General features: G+C 53.6%; 1 protein-coding gene across 5 annotated transcripts in view; it reads right to left on the reverse strand.

Annotated features, from left to right (window-relative positions):
* The window catches only part of ARHGAP26 (Rho GTPase activating protein 26), a 119806-nt gene that overhangs the window by 61881 nt on the left and 40476 nt on the right, over positions 1 to 17449 (reverse strand). For all 5 annotated transcript variants that reach the window (XR_014697950.1, XM_084535796.1, XM_084535797.1 and 2 more), the window contains exons 12-14: positions 10723 to 10759; positions 4639 to 4704; positions 3422 to 3496 (exon numbers count right to left, since the gene is read on the reverse strand). Coding sequence is in view for 4 of the 5 variants with exons in the window: in XM_084535796.1 (XP_084391922.1) it covers positions 3422 to 3496; positions 4639 to 4704; positions 10723 to 10759 (178 nt within the window). In the remaining variant the exon portion in view is untranslated. The remainder of the gene's footprint in view (positions 1 to 3421; positions 3497 to 4638; positions 4705 to 10722; positions 10760 to 17449) is intronic.

A 17449-nucleotide genomic window follows, 5' to 3' on the forward strand; every position in this document is an offset into this window, starting at 1 on the left:
TTGAGCCCTGTCCCTGCCTGGAGCCCGTTTTTAAGGAATTTCTTCATCTGTTTCCAGGGGATGGAGAAAGCTGCTGCCTTAGGACAGCTGGTTTCAATTCCTCACCAATTTCTCCATGGCAAGAGGAACTGCCTGGAGCACAACCTCATCACCCAGCCGTAATTCTCACCCACACTTGGATGGCTGGAGAGGTTTCCAAAACAGCCGTAGGACCCCCTTGATCCCAGCAGCTACGACCTGTCAGAAGCCTCACTCACCACCCCGTGCTGCTGCACACTGGGAGCAGCGAGGAGGCCAGGCCAGACGCCGTCACGCTCCGCTTATCCTAGCGCCGAGTCACAGCAGCAGCTCTGCGTGCTGGGAGCTGCTGTCCCGTGCGCCCACACTTCAGCCATAAACCCGTCCACGGGAGCTCCAACTGACAAACTTTATTTATTTGCTGGGTTTTGTCCTCAGTTTGACAGCAGATGGTGACGGTGAAGGTTGGAGAAAGGCAGCTCACCCTGCCACAGCTGCCCTGCGTCTCGCAGCTCCCGGTGGGACGCACACCTCCCCGATTCCCCCGGGTCTCAGCGAGGACCAAGAGCTTTGCCCAAGCCCCCGAGCCGTGCTGCAGCTCACCCCGCAGCGCCTCTGCGCCACGGCTCAGCCCAGCGCCGTGCTGACCTCCTGCAAAACGCCTCGTGCCAAGGGCAGTGTCGCTTACATCAGCCGCTGCTCGCTGAAACCTGATCCTTTTGCCATTTAAACTGTATGTGAATCGCTAACGCTGCCCACATTCATTTCTAAATATAAGGGAAACCCGAAGTTGCAAGCAAAATTTGGCTTCGCAGTTCACGTGGGCTTGAGGCAAACACGAGCGTTTACGCAGAGCGGTGCCGCGGCCTTCAACTCCTCGAGGGACAGGAGAGAACAAAAGGGGGATGACAGCCGATGCGCCTCAGTGTGACACTTGCTTTACAGACCACCTGAGGGCTGCCACTGTGTGAAGGTGATTTAATTGCCGGTGATTCGGAGAAAGACAGGGAGACCTGGGTTTGCAGAGTCCCAGGGACTGATAGCAGGGGACATCCCCAAAAAGGATGGCACTTCGGACACCCACCGGGCACGCACCCACCTCTCGTCAGCCCTCCAGCACCGCCAGCTAACGAAGACACGCCGGGACAAAGAGAAACCACTGCCTATATATCACCGCCTTATGAGACACGAGGTCGACAGCTGAGTGGCTTCAGTCGCTGAGCAGATAATGGATGCTGGACGGGGTCCAAAATTCTGAATCCCTCCCAGCTCCGGAGAGCTCTTAAACCAAGCAAGTTTTGCCATCTGTCACAGCCCACAGCCTCCAAGCAGAACCCACACAGCCGCAAGGCTGCGACCCATGGGGTGAATTATGCCCGTGTGAGAAGAAAACAGGTCGAGGTGCTCTGCTGGCCCTGGAGAGGTTGCACACCGGCGTGAGAGCCACGAGCAGAGGACCTGGCAGGTCAGACCTGCCCACATTACGGGCACCCGGCCCCCAGCCTATTTTTATCAGTGGGCAGCAATGCTCTTTAAGTGATGCTCTAACGCAATAGTGCCAAATGTGTGTGCCGTGGCTTATCTGCTGTACTGGCGTGGCTAGCAGGACATATTCACATGCTCCAGAGCCTACGCCAAACTTCTACTAATAGAAGAAAAAGAGGCAGTCGCTAGCTCTTGTGACTGCAGCTAACTTTCCAAATGCCAGAGCGTAACTGATGCAGACATGTCCCCGTGCGTCAGGCAGGAGCCAGGGACTGTGATTTAGAGCCTTACCCTTCTGTTTCCTAATGGTCTCGCTGGATTATCAATTTTGGATAGGTTAGTGCTGACAACTGCTACAGCCACCAGGGGCTTTGCTCAGCGAACACTTTAATGATGGGAAAAGAAACAGGAGTTGGAAGACGAGAAGGAAAGATACTGAAAGTGAAACACAACGGATTAAAACTTTTTGCGAGGAGAACAACACAGAGAGAGGAGCACTGGCATTTTGTGAAAGCGAGGAAACAGAAGTTACTTTGCAAAGGAACGACACTAAGCAAACGAAAAGAGGAAGAAGACCACAAATGTCACTCATTTGTCCCAGCAAGCACCAAATGCATTCATAAGGCTGTTAACAAATTATCAGGCGTTTATTTCCTCGTTACTGCACCTATTTCATACACGGTTCTGCCAAGCCTACGAAGCAGGAGGCAGGACTGGAGAAGCGCAGCTGCTGCTGCTCCAGCTCGAGTGTGTGTTTGCTCAGATGTGCCTCATCCGTGCCTAAATGCACAAATTCCCCCAGGGCTGCAGCTGGGGGATGCGAATGCCCCCTGTTAGTGCTGAGGACGAAACCACTGGCTCGGTCACACAGAGCCATAACTTCAGCACCAGCACTGCTCGCACACAAGGGCCTAAGGAGCAGGGGTGGTTCTCCTGCACAGGCCGAGGCCTGGAAAGGTGGCGAAAAAACAGAGCCAGGAGAGGGAACGACTCGCATTTCTTTTGAAGTGCACCCACTAGGCTACAGTCAACGCAGACGCTGGGCTGGGAGTCAGGCTACAAATTCTGCACTGCAGACCCACAAGCACAACCCAACGAAGAGCTCTGCAGGGTCCCGGGGTGATGGAAACCAGGCACCACGACAAGGACACGCCAGGAACCGTCAGCCAAAGCAGCCCCAGACCTACCCTGCACCAGGGATGACCGACAGCTTGCTGACAGCCACAAGACCTGTTCGCTCCTACACATTTTGTGCTCAGCAGAGGCCTGGGGGGATGCTGGGTCAGAGCTCAAAGGCCCTGCGGCCTCTCTCGTGCCATCGGAGCAGCTCAGGGGCAGGGAGAGGTTTCTGAGAACGGCTGCACACCAGGGCCATGCCAACACGAAGCTCTGCCACGGTGTGACCTGACACCTTCCCTCCTCCCCAGCACCCAGACCCGCAGGACCCAATGCCTCAGGCACGAGGGGATCGCATGCTTGAAATGCCTGTGCAAGACCGTGTTAGAACAGGCACGGGAAGGTCCAAGGGGAAAGTCAGAAGAGCCACAGGCAGCATGCAAAACAGAAGAGAAAACAATTTTAAAATATTCTGGGAACAATGTGGCAGGTATGAGATCAAAAACCAAAGCTTTCAGTTATTTCTTTGAAGATTTTAGTTGCATTAGGGGAGGCTGCCAAAATTCGTAGTGCATGTGAGCGGGACACCAGTGACTGCACCAGACCTTTCAGAGCGATGTCCTGCGTGAGTCCTACCTTTGTAACCTGCCAGTGGTGCCCTGGGACCTCCCGGCCTCTAACAGCATGTGGTCCTAAGAGCACAGTCACCACGATTAGGTACCCAGCCAACAGCCTCCGTTCTTGGTTTGCAAAACTTCAAAGCAGCAGGCTACTCGCCTTGAACAAAACACGAGACACTTACCCATTAATATGCTCAACAGCTTTTGAACTCTAGAGTTTACTCCGACGATTCGGTAGAGCCCTTGCTCATTGATCCCTGGAAGAAATAAAGAGTTTATTAGGAGAATGTCAAAAGAGCTACTAACATTTCTTTCATTTCTTCAGCTTCCCTAAGAGCAACAATAATTAAACCCTCTCATCAACTACATACAAAATTACAGAAGAGGGAAAAAATGGGTTTTGATGTTAGGACTTTCATGTACTGGTTAAAAGTAATGCCCCACTTAGCTCAGGAATCAAAGACCCGAGGCCACCTTGCCACCACCCCATAACAGTGAGGGAGCACGGTTGCACCACGAAGGATCTGCACTCAACATGTAACAGCGAGGCAGTTTGGGAAAAAATTACTGTGCCAAGTTCTTCAGGTTGAGGTTTAAGACATTTACATGTTCTTCACACGTGGCCTGGAAAAAGACCTTGAGCCAAACTACTTGCTACAGCATCCAAAGGACTCGGTGATGGATGCCCTCTTTCCCCGAAGCACCTCAGACGGGGTTGCCTAACCTCACAGGCTGAAGCTCTCTGAATTTTCCTTCATAACTGTGTTCGCTTTGTTTGGACTCATCTCCCCCTTTGTTTCCTTTTGTGGACTGGGGTTGTTTTTTAATTTATTTGCTCTCACACGGCTTCTAAAACTTGGCCTGAATGTTACAGAAAGTTGCAGACAGTTACAGAAGCATGCAGCCCCCACTGCAGGAATGCTGACAGAACTGCTGCCACTTCGGGACCCTCCTGAGCCGACAGGTTCCTGCGATGCCTCCTTCTTACCTATTTGTGCACGCACAGGCAGCGGCTCTCAGAAACGATGGAGAGCAAAACCCAGGCTGCACCCTGAGGGGCTCGGGCACCCAGCCTTTGTGAGGGGAAGGGCTGAAACACACGCCTGCTGCCCCACAGGAGAGGACAGGCTTTGTGCTGGCAGCTCACGAGGGCACGCTCTGGGGATGCCTGCAGCTCCCTCCCCTCCCTCCACCCCACTGCGGTGCAGAGCTCCCCGACTCAGCCCCATCCCTGCTGCTTGTTAACTGCTCCTGGGGGGCTATTGAGCCATTATCAGGTGTGGGATCCGGGGGGTTAATGAATCATTGCTGGTCATGAAAAGAGCAGGTAAGCAGTCGCTGTGCTACGAGCAGCTGCAAGGCCTTCCCCCAAACAAGACCATCTGGTGAGCGGCTCTACCTCTTGTTTCAACAGCGTGTATGCATTTCTTGATGATGCTGAAGCCGATATTGTCCAACTGGGCGGCTGGAAGGGAAGAGAAGAGAGAAGTGATCAACTCCTGGCCGAGGGACAGCCTCACAGCCATCACTGCCACATCTCCACGCCAACAGGGGGAGGAAGGAAAGGGGGATCGGGGAGGAGAGGCACGGGGACAGCAGTTGCACCAGGTGTAAATGCAGCAAGTGCACGGCGCTCACCCCTCAGCAGCCTCCTGTTCTGACCCCGCACCTCCCGCAGCCTGCCGAGCAGCACTGCCCCAGCTAGGCTGGAGATTTATGTCTACAGCTGGTCAAAATATTAATTTAGGACCAAGGTGAGCTATCCTGAGGAGACCTTTGTCTGGAAACACCAGGTTGCTTGGGAAAAAAAAAAAAAGCGGAATCATATTTTTGACATGACAAATCCTTGAAAGCAGCACACAAATCAGCCGGCTTCAGCTCAGAGCCACGTAATTCCTACAAATCCTCTGAACTGTCCACCCCGCTAACCGAACCGCCGACCTGCCGCAGAGGTGGCTGCATCTCGAGGCCAGCTCCACCACGGCACACCGGGACAGCCTGCGGGTTGGGGTTGGGGTTGGGGTTGGGGTTTGGAGCTCCCTCCCACGCTGCCTGGAGCAGGGCAGGGGCACCGCGGGGGCTGGATTTCTTGCTGCAGCTTCTGAGGCGTTTTTGTGCAGATGAGAGTTTTCTCAAGGACAAACCGTATGACAGGCTAGAGCACAGAAAAGTGCCAGTAAAAGGAAGAGAGAGCTCAAAAGAACTGGGGAAGAAAGGTGAAAGAGAGGAGGAGGTAGATGCGAGCAGCAATAGCTTTCTGCAGAGGTAAATTGAGTGCAGAAGTCAAAAGAACGGCAAAGGAATGGTAAAAACAGAAGGAACGGATGGCATGGGGAAGAGCAATAGGTGCTGGGCAATGGGAACAGATTTTGCTCTGTCCAAAACCAGATTTTGCTCCTCTGTGCCCAGCAGGAGGGGACCTGTCCCAGGGGAGCAGAGAAGAGTCCTGGGCCGGCCGGTCCCTGCGCTTCTTTCATTAGCACAAGTGAAACATTTATTTAGGACAAATTAGGATGTATGGAAGGCAGCTCACTCTGCCTGAGAGTCAGATCTAAAAGATCCGTGTTAATGCGATGTAAAACCCAATTAACTCATGCTATTGCAGGTCTTCCCATTCAATTTTAAGGGGTTACTAATACACGGATACAAATACCTGCTGGAAGGAGATTTACCCTAGTCAGCTCTCCAGTGCTGCGTGGAAAACACCGCCCACAGGCAGCAATTTGTCACGAAAAATTACTTCCCCCTAGACAATGGTCTGGGCAACCCTGTGCAGGGCAGAAGCCCCTCGGAGGGTTGGGGATCCCAGCAGGGCTCCCACTCCCCGTGAGCTGGGCACGAGGGGACGTCGTGCTGGAAGAGACGCGACAGCACAGCCTGGAGCCCAGAGGAGAGCCCGGGGCTGGCAGTGTCCTCACGGCAGGGCACAAGCGATTTTATTCCTGCCGGTCTCCCCGCTCACACCATCGACTGGAGCACGGATTCAGTGCTGGTTCACAAGGAGCTGCCAGCTCGCTGGCTGCCGCTGGCTTGCATGGTGCCACCCCTTCCTAATCACTGCTTTCAGGTTCTCTGCCGGTATCGTTACTGGCCTGATGAATGGCACAAAAACCTGAGACAGTGAAACAGCTCTATTGTATTTTTCTGGGCAAGCACACCGGAGCGCCGAGCCAACATAAGCGCTCATGCCGGAGGCTGCCCGTGCCGCGGGACGTGCAAACATCCCGGAGCTCCGGGGTGCTCCTGGAGGCTCCCCAGCACAGCTCCCCGCTGCGCTGCAGGAACAGCACAACTTAACGCACCACCGAACAGCGAGACACCACTGCAGCACCTCAGATCACCAAAATCCACAGCCGTGGGGGTGTGTGAGGAGCCAGCAACTGTGGGGTGGAAACTGTGCGGGCAGAGCTCAGCAGGGCTCGCTAGCGCGGGCTCCGTCCTGCCCCTAACCCTGGTCTTTTGCTGTCCCTGCGCGGTGCTGTCCAGCCAACACAGCTCGCCATTTCAGGCTCTCTACCACACACTTCAAGTGCCAGCCATCCCAGCAGTTTCCACTCAGTCCCCAGCACGCTTGGATTTGAGCACAAGACCCTTACAAGCACCAGGTCTCCTCGCCACGTGCCCCTCTCAGAGCCCGGGGCTGAGCAGGAGGTCAGCCCGCACCTCCCGGTGGTGCTCGGTAATAGCAGCCCTGGGAAGCAGGAGCAGCCCCTCCGGATGGAAATGACCGAGCATAATCCTCCCAAGTAGATGAATAAGCTCTTCAACTCGTTGCTGAGCTCTGGATCAGGAAAGGTCAGGGATTTATTTGCAGTAGTTATATCCAGAAATAATATCTGATTAAATATCCAAAGTGCCTTTATTCATCCTTAAATTTAACTTTTAATGAGCATCATAAAAGCTTGATTTCCCCTCTCACAGAAGCAGCTTCTCTTTATCTCATTCATTTACCCAATGATTCAGTACCACACCAGCACAGACCAAAGGCAGATCTGTATCTGCTGCGCTGCCGATCCCCACGCTCGCCCCGCTCACCCCGGCAGCAGAACGAGGGGCAGCCCCGAGCTGCCACTCGGCACCACCGCCAGAGCCAGGCAGATGCAGGCAGGTGTGGGCAGCAGGGCCAGGAGCCCCCAGCCCACACTCAGCCAGATTTAAACCCTCGGGGAGCTGCCTCCTGCCATCAGCTGTGGCCGGGGAACAACAGAGGGAAGGCAGCAGCAAAGAGCAAACTCCCAGCTCTGCCGCAGGGAAGCACGGCCCATCTGCACTCCTCACGGCAGGCAGCCCTAATTCCCCGCCTAGATATTTAAAGCTGCCTCTCAGTCCTTACAGGCAGTGGGTTCACGGCAGCTTTTCTCAGCAGAGGCAGTATTTTCCTCTGCTCATGCACCCAAACACGCTGTGGGGGCCAAGCCTACAGCCCTTCCTCCTGCGGTTTTTCTGTCCCTACAGGCCCCCGTTCCCCAGGGGACGGATGCCAAACCCAGCTTCCAGCCCGCGATGCACACCTCGTGCTGCTCGCACAGGACCAGCACTGCAGTGCAGCCCAGCAGAAACCTTGTCCATCAGCAAGGTGCTGCACTCTGTGCTACAGCTGCACGCACACGCACTGACCTGACCTCCGTGTGGCATCACATTTCCAGTGCTACTGAGCTGGTCTCATCCTGTTCTATTTTTGCCTACAAGATTATTTCTATTTAATCCATTAATTCTTCTACTTTACGCTGATATGGCATATCAGAGCATCGGGAAGGGGGCAAGAAGACAGTCAGCTCTGTTTAGCCTCAGGCAACCTCGCTGGCTCCAGCTGTGTACGCGTCGGTCACGGCGGTGCAAGGTCAGCACGGGCTCTTCTGCACACCCCAGCACACGTCCGTGCCATATAACAGAGTGCCGTGATGAGGATGATGACATGAATTCTTTCAAAGACTACTGTGGTGTTCAGAGCCACGGAGAGAGAGAGAAAATAAAAGTGAAGACCAGAGAGGAAAGTTTTCAGCCTTAGCTCAGGTCTCAAGCCAAGCCACGGGGAGGACCGCAGGGTGCTGCCAGGGCTTTTGATGGGGTCCTGAGCTAGATGGGCAACCAAGTGGGTATGAAACGAGGGGAAAACGGTGGGGAGCAGAAGGGAAAGGAGTTCTTTGGTGCTTCGCCATGCAATATGCACAAACAGCCTAGAGGATTTGTTTCCGCAGAGCAGAGCAAGCCCTCCTGGTTTGCGAACCGGTGCATCTAAATTCATCCAGCTCTAGCGGTTCACTGATACCTGCTCCCCCCAGCACTCTGCACTGCTTCCTCCCAGCTCCCAAAGAAGATTAAGATAAATCACCCGGCAGGCTGATGGCCATCTGGCCACACAGCAGGATGTAAAATCCAAAAGCTCTGTAAAATTAGACAGTGGCCAAAAAGCAGACCTCGCGATAGTGCTCTGAATCTCTTTCAGCCTGCCATAAGCAGGAGCAGGAAGCAGAGTTATATAGGTTTTCAGGGTCAGGAATTGCATCCGGACTCCATTCAATCATTACACTCATTTCAAGTCCTTATAGGAAGCTCCTGTATCAAGGGCTCCGTGGCACGAAGCCAGCCTCCGAATCAATCTGAAGTGTAGCTCGTGAGGCAAGCAGCTCGCTACAGACATGGTTTTAATGAGTGCTAAAGCAGAGTCAGATGTCTGAACATACCAGCAGCAGCCCAGCGAGAGCCGTATGTGAAAATAATTGCCACCAGACCGCGTAGGAGCACGGCTACGTAAGCAGCCTTCATTTTGGGGTCCCAGCACACCCTGGTGGGCAGGGTCTCCCCAGCACAAGATCGGGATCGCTCTCATTTTTAAGATGAAAATCGACATGGAAAAGACACTGAAACACAAGCAGCCCAAGGACACCCCGCAGGGCCACCCGGCTGGGCACGGGGCCCTCCTGCTGATGGCAGTGCCACCAGCTCAGCACCCCGCGGGGTGCCAATGCCCCTCCAGCACACGCACCCGTCCCAGACCGACCCAGGAAAACAACCTCTGTGCCTGCAGCAGGCAGCCCTGTGCCGAAGGAAACCCTAAGCAGGCATTTAGGAGCCCCTACACGGGATCTGCTGCAAGCCTGGCAGCTGAAAACCGGGATTAGACAAAACAATGACCCTAGGAAAGCCACGCACGCATCCAACTCGAGCTGTTCCCAGTTATCCAAGAGCCGCCAGTACCCTGCAGGATGACTCCAGCCTAAGTCACCAGCCCCACGAGGATTGCTGGCTGACAGCACCGAGATGGAAAGGTCACAGTTTGACAAGCACTTCTTTCAGAAGCAGTAATTGCTTCAGCGATCCTTCCTCCCCGCCCCCAACCCAAATGTTTTCCCTGCTTTTGCATCGCCCCTCAAAGCAGTTTACAAAATGGTTGTTTTAAAAGCTGCCGAGCCAAACCAGCACACGCTGTCCTGGCACAGCCAGGGGCCGGGCACAGGGAACACGCGGAGCGGTGGCAATTAATGGCCAGACCAGGACAGAGCTGAGTAAGTCCCGTTCTCTGTCCCTGAAAAAACTTATTTTGGTCCCCTGTAAAACGGAGAACACTCTGAGCTGTTCCAGGCAGGCTTCGTGTTCGGGCAGGGCAGGGTCTGAGCCGCCCTCCCAGGCTGAGGAGCGCCCGGGTCCCCTCCACCACGAGGACAAGGTGGGGACCAGCGCGGAGGGGGGAAACCACATCGCAGGGAGCAGAAACCAGGGAGGGACTGCTTCATGCACAGGCTGGAAATGGGCACAAGGAAAATTACCTGCAAATTATACCTATTATTGTGAGAAAAATGCTTCTACTCAAGATGAAAATGCCCTGTCTGAGGCAGCACAAAATGGGCTATTTACTGGCCATCAGCGCGGGCCGGGCTCCTGCGTGACCGATGGCTTGGGGACAGGGGAAGGATCGGCTCCGAGCACCGCAGGTCGGGGACACGGCCCAGCTACGGGTTTGGAACCAAGGGCAGGAGAGCTGGGACTCGCTGCCACTGCTCTGAGAGAAACACACGCTTCTCAACCCAAGTCTTTGACTGGCTGAACTACGATAAACACAGCCTGTTTTTTCAAGGGTTGTTGGTGACAGCGCTGACTCGGTGGGACCTCTGTAGTGCTTACTTTATGTTCCAGCTCCCCTTTGAAAAAAGCAAGTTTGTTCTCCAGGTTCTGGCCCAGCACGGCCAGCTGGTCACTCCAACTGCCCCCTGCACCGTTTGCTCATGAAGGGAACCGGCCCCAAGGGATGCCAGCACCTGGGGAGCGAGGGAGCCTCCCAGCCCCATTTCCCTGAGCAGGGGCCCTGCCACCCTGTGTGCCCGTCCCCAGCTGGGTGGCTCTGTCCCGGGGCCACCCTGCAGTCCCCAATCACCCTGCACCCCATCCCGGTGTCACCGCCACCAGCAGCTCAGCCTCCCCGCCGGGGCTGCAAGCTGCACGGCACAGACCCTTCTCGGGGGCCCTGCTTACAACGGGTACTTACTGCCTTCGCTTTGGTTGTCCTTGTTCGAGTTGTAGACCTGGAAAACACAAGAAGAAAGCCTTATGAAGACCTGGCTGCAGCTGGGAAGGCACCGCTGACCCACCTCGTGGCCCCTGCTGGTGGCAGCTTTGGGAGCAGCTGCCCCGGCCCCACCAGCCAGGTCCCAGGGCCAGCACAGGCGTCAGCAGCAGGCTGCCCCAGCTAAAACAAATTCTCAAAAATAGGACAAATAGGACAGAATAGGTGGGAACGGACACTAAACGGGCTTTAAAAGAAAACAGAGATGGGCATTCCTCGCTTCCTTGCAACACGTAAAGGATATAAACCTCGGAGCAAAGCAGGCAGCTCCTTCCCTTCGTGTCGGGAGCACTGCAGCAACATCTGGCAGGCGCTGCTCAGGCCAGGAGCAGCCCTCCCCACTCACATGCACTTACAGTGAATAAACGAGGCAAAGGGTAAGAGGAGAAGAAACATGAGTTCAGGGAGGACAAGAAATGCTGCAGGATGAGCCCCCCTCAGGCAATGCTGTGACTCCAGCCCAAGCCTCTCCTGCCTCCAGATACCGGTGCTCTTCCTCCTGCCCTGCCCCCATTACAGCTTGGCTACTTCAGGTTAGAGCAGAGCTTCAGTGGGTTACAAGAAAAAGGGGGAAATGACAGCAGAAGGTTTTAATCAGTTTATTTTAATCAGTTTAAGCACAATTTTAAAACCTAGCATAATGAAAAGCTGTAAGGAGATCAGCCTTCGGATCCAAAAAGGTTGCATTTCTCTAGCTCAGTAGATGAAGATGTTAAAACAAATTAAAAAAAATAAATCCTTCATCAACCTGGAGCTGAAACAAACACACACGGCACTCGGTCAGCATCACAAGCTGGAGCTGAGTGTGGCAGCATCCATCAGAACAGGAAAAAAAGCCTGTGTGGGCCGTTAAACAAAGCCACGGGCGTGCACACCCTTCCTCTCCCAGGGAACAAAGCTGGGAGCCCCCTTCCACAGGGACCGAAGCTCAGGGAACTGATTTAATCACATGCTGCGGCCAGAAATAGCAAGTGGGGAAGGAAAGTTTCCACGGGCGATGTTGATAGCAACACGGCAGCAGCAGCCACCACACATCGCCCTCCCCTGCCGTCGGGCAGCTCCCGGCCCTTCGCACCCGGGCACGAACGAATGCCAAGGGCAGGGGATGCACAAGCTGCCCCCGGAGCTCCCAGCGGGGCTGACCTGGCCAGGACGTGCCCCACAGCCCCGGCAGAAGCAGAGACGAGGGAGAGGATCCTGCCCTCGGGAATGGTGCCGGTGGTGCCCGGACAGGCGCTGAGCGCGGCACCGCTCGGCTCGCTGCGGGTGCCCCAGCAGCAGCTCCAACCCAACGGCCCCTCAGCCCCAAAGCAGCCCCAAAAGGCTGTGTGCCACGCTCCTGCTGTGAAGCCACTTAACCAGATGCCCTCCTCGGAGTTAAATAAAACCCCACAGGGTTCCTGCGCTCCCCGGCTTCTCGGCCCCACCGAGGCTGCAGCCCCACCGCTGCGGTGCCGGGGCGGGTGGGAGCAGCTCCCGCTCCAGCTGCACGTGCCAGTCAGCACGGCGAGCCGAATGAGGAAACTCCGTCAGCGTTACAGACAGCTTTCTGTTCAGATATCTCCCACAGGTTTATTTTTACCCCTCGGTGCCATGCACCAGCCGGGGGGCGGCAGGCACTCGCAGGGTCCATGACCCAGGGAGCGCCCCTGCAGCCACAAATCCTACAGATCGGCTCAAAACCCGGGTACAGTCATAGACCGACCCCACTCTGCTTGATCCCCCCCTCCTGAGACGTTTCCCAAGGAGCATCTTCCCTTTCCCACTCCCAGGGGGCCCAGCTACACAGTGGAGGACGAAGTGGAGATTTTGTTTGCAGGAGGAAAGTGCATCGCCCCACATCTGGAAACTGGGGGATGATTCAGCAGCAAACACAGCCAGTCAGCAAGGGAGCTTTCCTCCAGGAACTGCGTTTGTATCAAGAAAATAAAAATAAGTGAAAAGAGGGAAGGAAATACACAGCAGGCTCCCCCGCCAGCAGCGCAGCCTCGCAGCCCTGGCCACGAAGTCAGCTTTCTCTAATAACGCTTCCCCCCAGCTCCACTGCCACCCCCAAGGACCTGCTGTAGGAGTGGGCAGAGTTCAGCTAATTTCAGCTCACCAGAGGCTCGCAGAGCACCCGGCCCTCCCTGGGGACCCTGCTGGCACTCGGAGCCCTGCAGCTTCAGACCCCACAGCTTCGTCCACCGGCTGCACCAGGTCACTGTCCCCAGGGCCCCTGCTCTCAGCATCCTGCTCTGCCCAGCCCAGCCACCTGCCCTTGCTGAGCATGCACCAGCTCCAGTGCTTGGGGCATCAAATATTTTCTATTTTTCTGGGTCCACACGGGTGTCAGCCCCCTGCTCTGGCTCCTGACACACTTCCCAGCACGGCTTCATTGTCCGCTGTCCAGCTCCGAGTTAGGGCACGCAGCGCATCAGCCGCAGGAGAAGATGTGTCTGCCTGCAGAGCCGTTCTTGCAAGTTGGTTATGTGAAACCATAGAGATGTTGTTAATCATCAGACACCGCTCTTTAAAAATGAGAGAGGACAGACACGGAAACGCAATACGCTTGTGCCATTAACTGCCAAGTGTGCACACGGCATAAAGGAAATTTCACGCAGAGGTCAGCCGTGCGGCCATAAAGCAAGGAGGTACCTCCGTCCTCCACCCATCTCACTAAGGACAAAGCCTTTACTGCCCATTGAGGGTTTTAGGTCCATAAGGACAAACCCTTTTGCCACTGCCAGTGCGCGAATGCCCTGACACCACCCTACAACATCGAAGCTGTAACCAAGCCTCAGCTCTGTAACGTCCTTTCCTTTTCCAAAACAAACATTATATTTTATAAAAAAACCTTTTGCTATACCAAAAAGCATTTGCTTGGAGGTGAAGGGCTGACACGCTGCGTATCGCGTGTGGGAATATTCGGTTATAAAACTCACCCAACTGGGGCTAGTGACTAACTTGGAGACAAATCCCTACCCTGCGGCGCTCCGCTCGCTTTAAAAGTCATTCTCTCGCTAATTATTCCCACTTGATCATATCTTCAGAGCCAAACTATCTTTACCACGAAGTTTCAGAGGTGATGGTAACAGAAAAAATATTTATTAACCTAATACAGAATTTGCTGGAAGCCTTGAATTCAGTCTTCTGAATTCATACTGAAGACGGTCAAATATCCTGAAGAAAATTGGTTTCTATCTTAGTGGAAACTACTGCTTGCTTAACTTCAGCAGTCGTGGCTATTTGGAGGCTTAAACAAGGCCTCCTTAAGCCACCTTTCCGATGTAATTTTGAAAAATTCTGAGACTGATCCGTAAGTAAAGCGGAGGCTTTTAGGTTCTATGAACCGAATTCTCCAGATTTTACAACCCGATCCTACAAAAAAGGCACATGTGAGCATGCAAAGAGCCAACAGCTAACAACTGCCTGCCTGTAGGTTGTTTAGGGTGAAACTTTTGTGGGCAAAGAAAGGGAAAAAAAGAAGTAAATGGGGTTTGGAAGGGGAAGTAAGAACAGGAGATGTTGAGTAATTTTATGTTCATTTCCTCATTTCAGATTTCACACTGGTTTGGCCATGATGTCTATTATCCTCCGTGATAAATTAACTATGCTTTCATACGGCAATTGCATGTTTGCACACATTGTTTCTATAACACAACTCCATTCCAGACACAAAACAGGTTTCCACTTAAGATCCAAACTGCCCCAACCGAAGCCGTAACACTCGGAGGCTGCACAGTGCGCGGGCACAGCCGGCAAATCTGTCAGGTTCAAATATTGGAGCAAGATCTGCCTAAATGGCCGAAAACCAGATGAAAGAACTGTCTAGCTTCTCAGAGGCACAGAGGCGAGAGGTAGACGAAATTTATAGAAATCCTTAACCAACAGTAACGTCAGCTGTCCTGCTCTGTAGTCACAGACAGAGGGACCTCCACTTGAGAAGGAAACCATCATTTCAGTTGCCTAGCCCATGTCCTGGCCTGGAAGATGCCTCCTTGCACTCTTTTTACTGGTACTGAGACCTACTCTTCAACCTAGACTTTGTATTTAGACTAAAACTGACTGTCAAAGTTGGCCAATCCTGCCAGATTTCCTTGGTCTCCCTGGAGGAGCGCAGTGTTTGTAAAGCCATGAGCAATAGAAGGAAATGCTGCAATGTTATGCAATTTCCTTGTGATTCATATTCAGAAATCCTCAAAACAACCATGAACGAGTTTTTCAACTTTGAGTTCAGAAGACGAAGAGGCCAAAAATGTATAAATAGAATTCATTATGTTCCCTCAGAATTGGTAGTCCAGCTGGCTTGCCAGCCACCCAAGGACAGGTTTTGAAGACACGGAGAGGAGAACCGCAGACATTTTTGGAACTTCTTATTAAATGATCTGGGGAAATAGTTGGAAAAAACAGCATGCAGGCTGGCGTCCAGCTCGGATTTGCTCAGACAAGACCTGGGTCAAAGTACATGGTGCAGACATTGGCGCGGCGCAGGGTGGTGCCTGCAGTCCCCCAAGCCACCAAGCAGCCTCAGCACCAGGGCTTGCCCAGCCCCGCAGGGGGAACGTGGTGCTGGGACCCCTGCCCTTCATCCACCTGTTCAGTGCCCCTGCAATAGGGTGCTCCGATCATCTGCTGGGAAGTCTTTCCCCTGAGCCTCTCACTTGGACGCTAACGAAGCACCAGATCACTTCCCCACAGGCCAGACCCTAAGGTCCGCATCCCCTTCAGAGCATCAGGGAAACTGAAGGGCGTCGAGCTCAGCCCCAGAGAATTTATTCCAAATTATTCACAAAGAGCTGAAAGCCTGAGAAGCAGCAACCACTGAGCAAAAGGCTTATGAAAATGCCTGGACAAAAAAGCCTCTGGGACAATGCACAGTGCTCGGGAGCTCTCAGGAAAAGAGCAGAGAAGACCAACTCCAGCGTTCCCTAAAGCTGTGGTAGCACGCAAAACCCTGCTCTGACGAACTACAGTGGAGACACTGTAAGTTACAGGAGGGTTTACATGGAGATCTTGGGAAACTCAAAATGATTTCAAGAGAGTAAAACCTCTGAGAATTGTTTAGCACATATTCAGCTTAGAAGATAAGGCATTACTTTGTTTTTACCGTTTCTGTTGCCAAATACTCCATTATTTCACAGCAACTCAAGAGAAAAAGAAAGTGATAAAATAGCAGCCTAATTTTAGTACAATAAGGATGGCACATTGTCCCTGATTGCAAACAGCACGAGTTACCCACTCACATCCTCAAACTGCTGTCGAACACAAGCAGTTTCAGGGGCTTCTGAGGAAGGCCGGTCTGTGGGGCTGTCCGTCTCTCCTGGCCAGGCACGTTATTGCTCCCTTTTATGCTCGTGTGCCCAGTATTGCATTTCTACCTCATCTTCTCCATCGTACTGCTAAAACCAGCCTTCATGAAGATGGGCAGCCTATGGTCTGCTATCCTATCTCCTACAGTGGGCTGGGGATTGCCCACAGCTGGGTCGGAGCCTCCAGACAATTCGGGCACACCTAGGGAGGGGAAGATCCCTCATACCCGACTCCTGCAACAGCAGGTAATGGGAAAGGAAGGAAGAGAGAGTAAAAAAGAAGGATTAGCACAGGCCCATGCCACGCCGGGCAGGATCCTCTGCACCTGACACCCGAGCGAGCTTGGCACGCTGCAGAGGAGCTGTGTTGGGACACGGCCCAGCAGCAGGATGCCAGCAGAGCACAGAGCAGGAAGGCTCATGTACAAAAAAGCATATTTCCTTGTTAAAAGCAGGACACCTGGCAACCTTGATGAAATCAGCCCTTGTTTCTGGCTCTGCCTTATCAACCCTGTTCTATTTTTGTCCGAGAGCCAGGTTTTCATACTACAGGCAGGATTTTCAGAGCTAGACTACACTGTGTTGTGGCTAGAAATAACCTTCCTTGCTCTCTGAGCCAGAACGATATAGATAGGAGTAAGATCTCTCCCAGCCCACATCACTGCAAACCTCCCTGCAGGGGGAAGGGAGGGAAAAAATACGCCTTGCTTCCAAAGCGAAAGACTTGGCAGGGCAGTAGAAACCTGCTGCGAAATGCTGGTTTATGTCATTCAAACGAGGGCTGTTCATTTGGAAGAGGGTGGCCTAGGGTCCCTGGCAGCTCCTTCCTTCCTTCCTTCCTTCCCTCCCAACCTACTGTTCGACGCTGAACTCAGGCATTGCAGGCAGAGCTACCGCCCCGGCGCGCTTCCCTTCTCCCTCCCCCTCCCTCTTCCCGGCACAAATCTCAGCCCCGAGCTCACACCGATGCCCGAGTTTGATTAAAAGCAAAAAAACATCCATCAAAGCGAAGCATCTGGGGGCCTGAATCCTCTACACGGGTCTTGCTCTTGTGCGTCTCGGCGCTGAACTAAGCGATGGTTCTAATTAAAAACAAGCCCACGTTTTATTACAAGTGCAGGCATTCCCAAGAGCCTCCAAAGCCGAAGCCGACCGGGCTGCCCGCCAGCCATCTGGACTGCTTAGCTCAGCTCGGTTATATAACCCGCCGTGTTTGTCACCTCGGGAAAAAATTACCTGGGTCAGCCAAGGAAAAAACTACCTGGGTCACACCGCCAGCCTTCCGAGTCTGCAGGTCAAAGGGAAACCGAGCAGCAGATAGCTTGGAAATCAAACCAAAAAAGAAAAAAAAAAAAAGA

The sequence above is a fragment of the Aythya ferina genome (genome assembly GCF_964211825.1).
Source record: "Aythya ferina genome assembly, chromosome: 14".
Taxonomy (NCBI): Eukaryota; Metazoa; Chordata; class Aves; order Anseriformes; family Anatidae; genus Aythya; species Aythya ferina.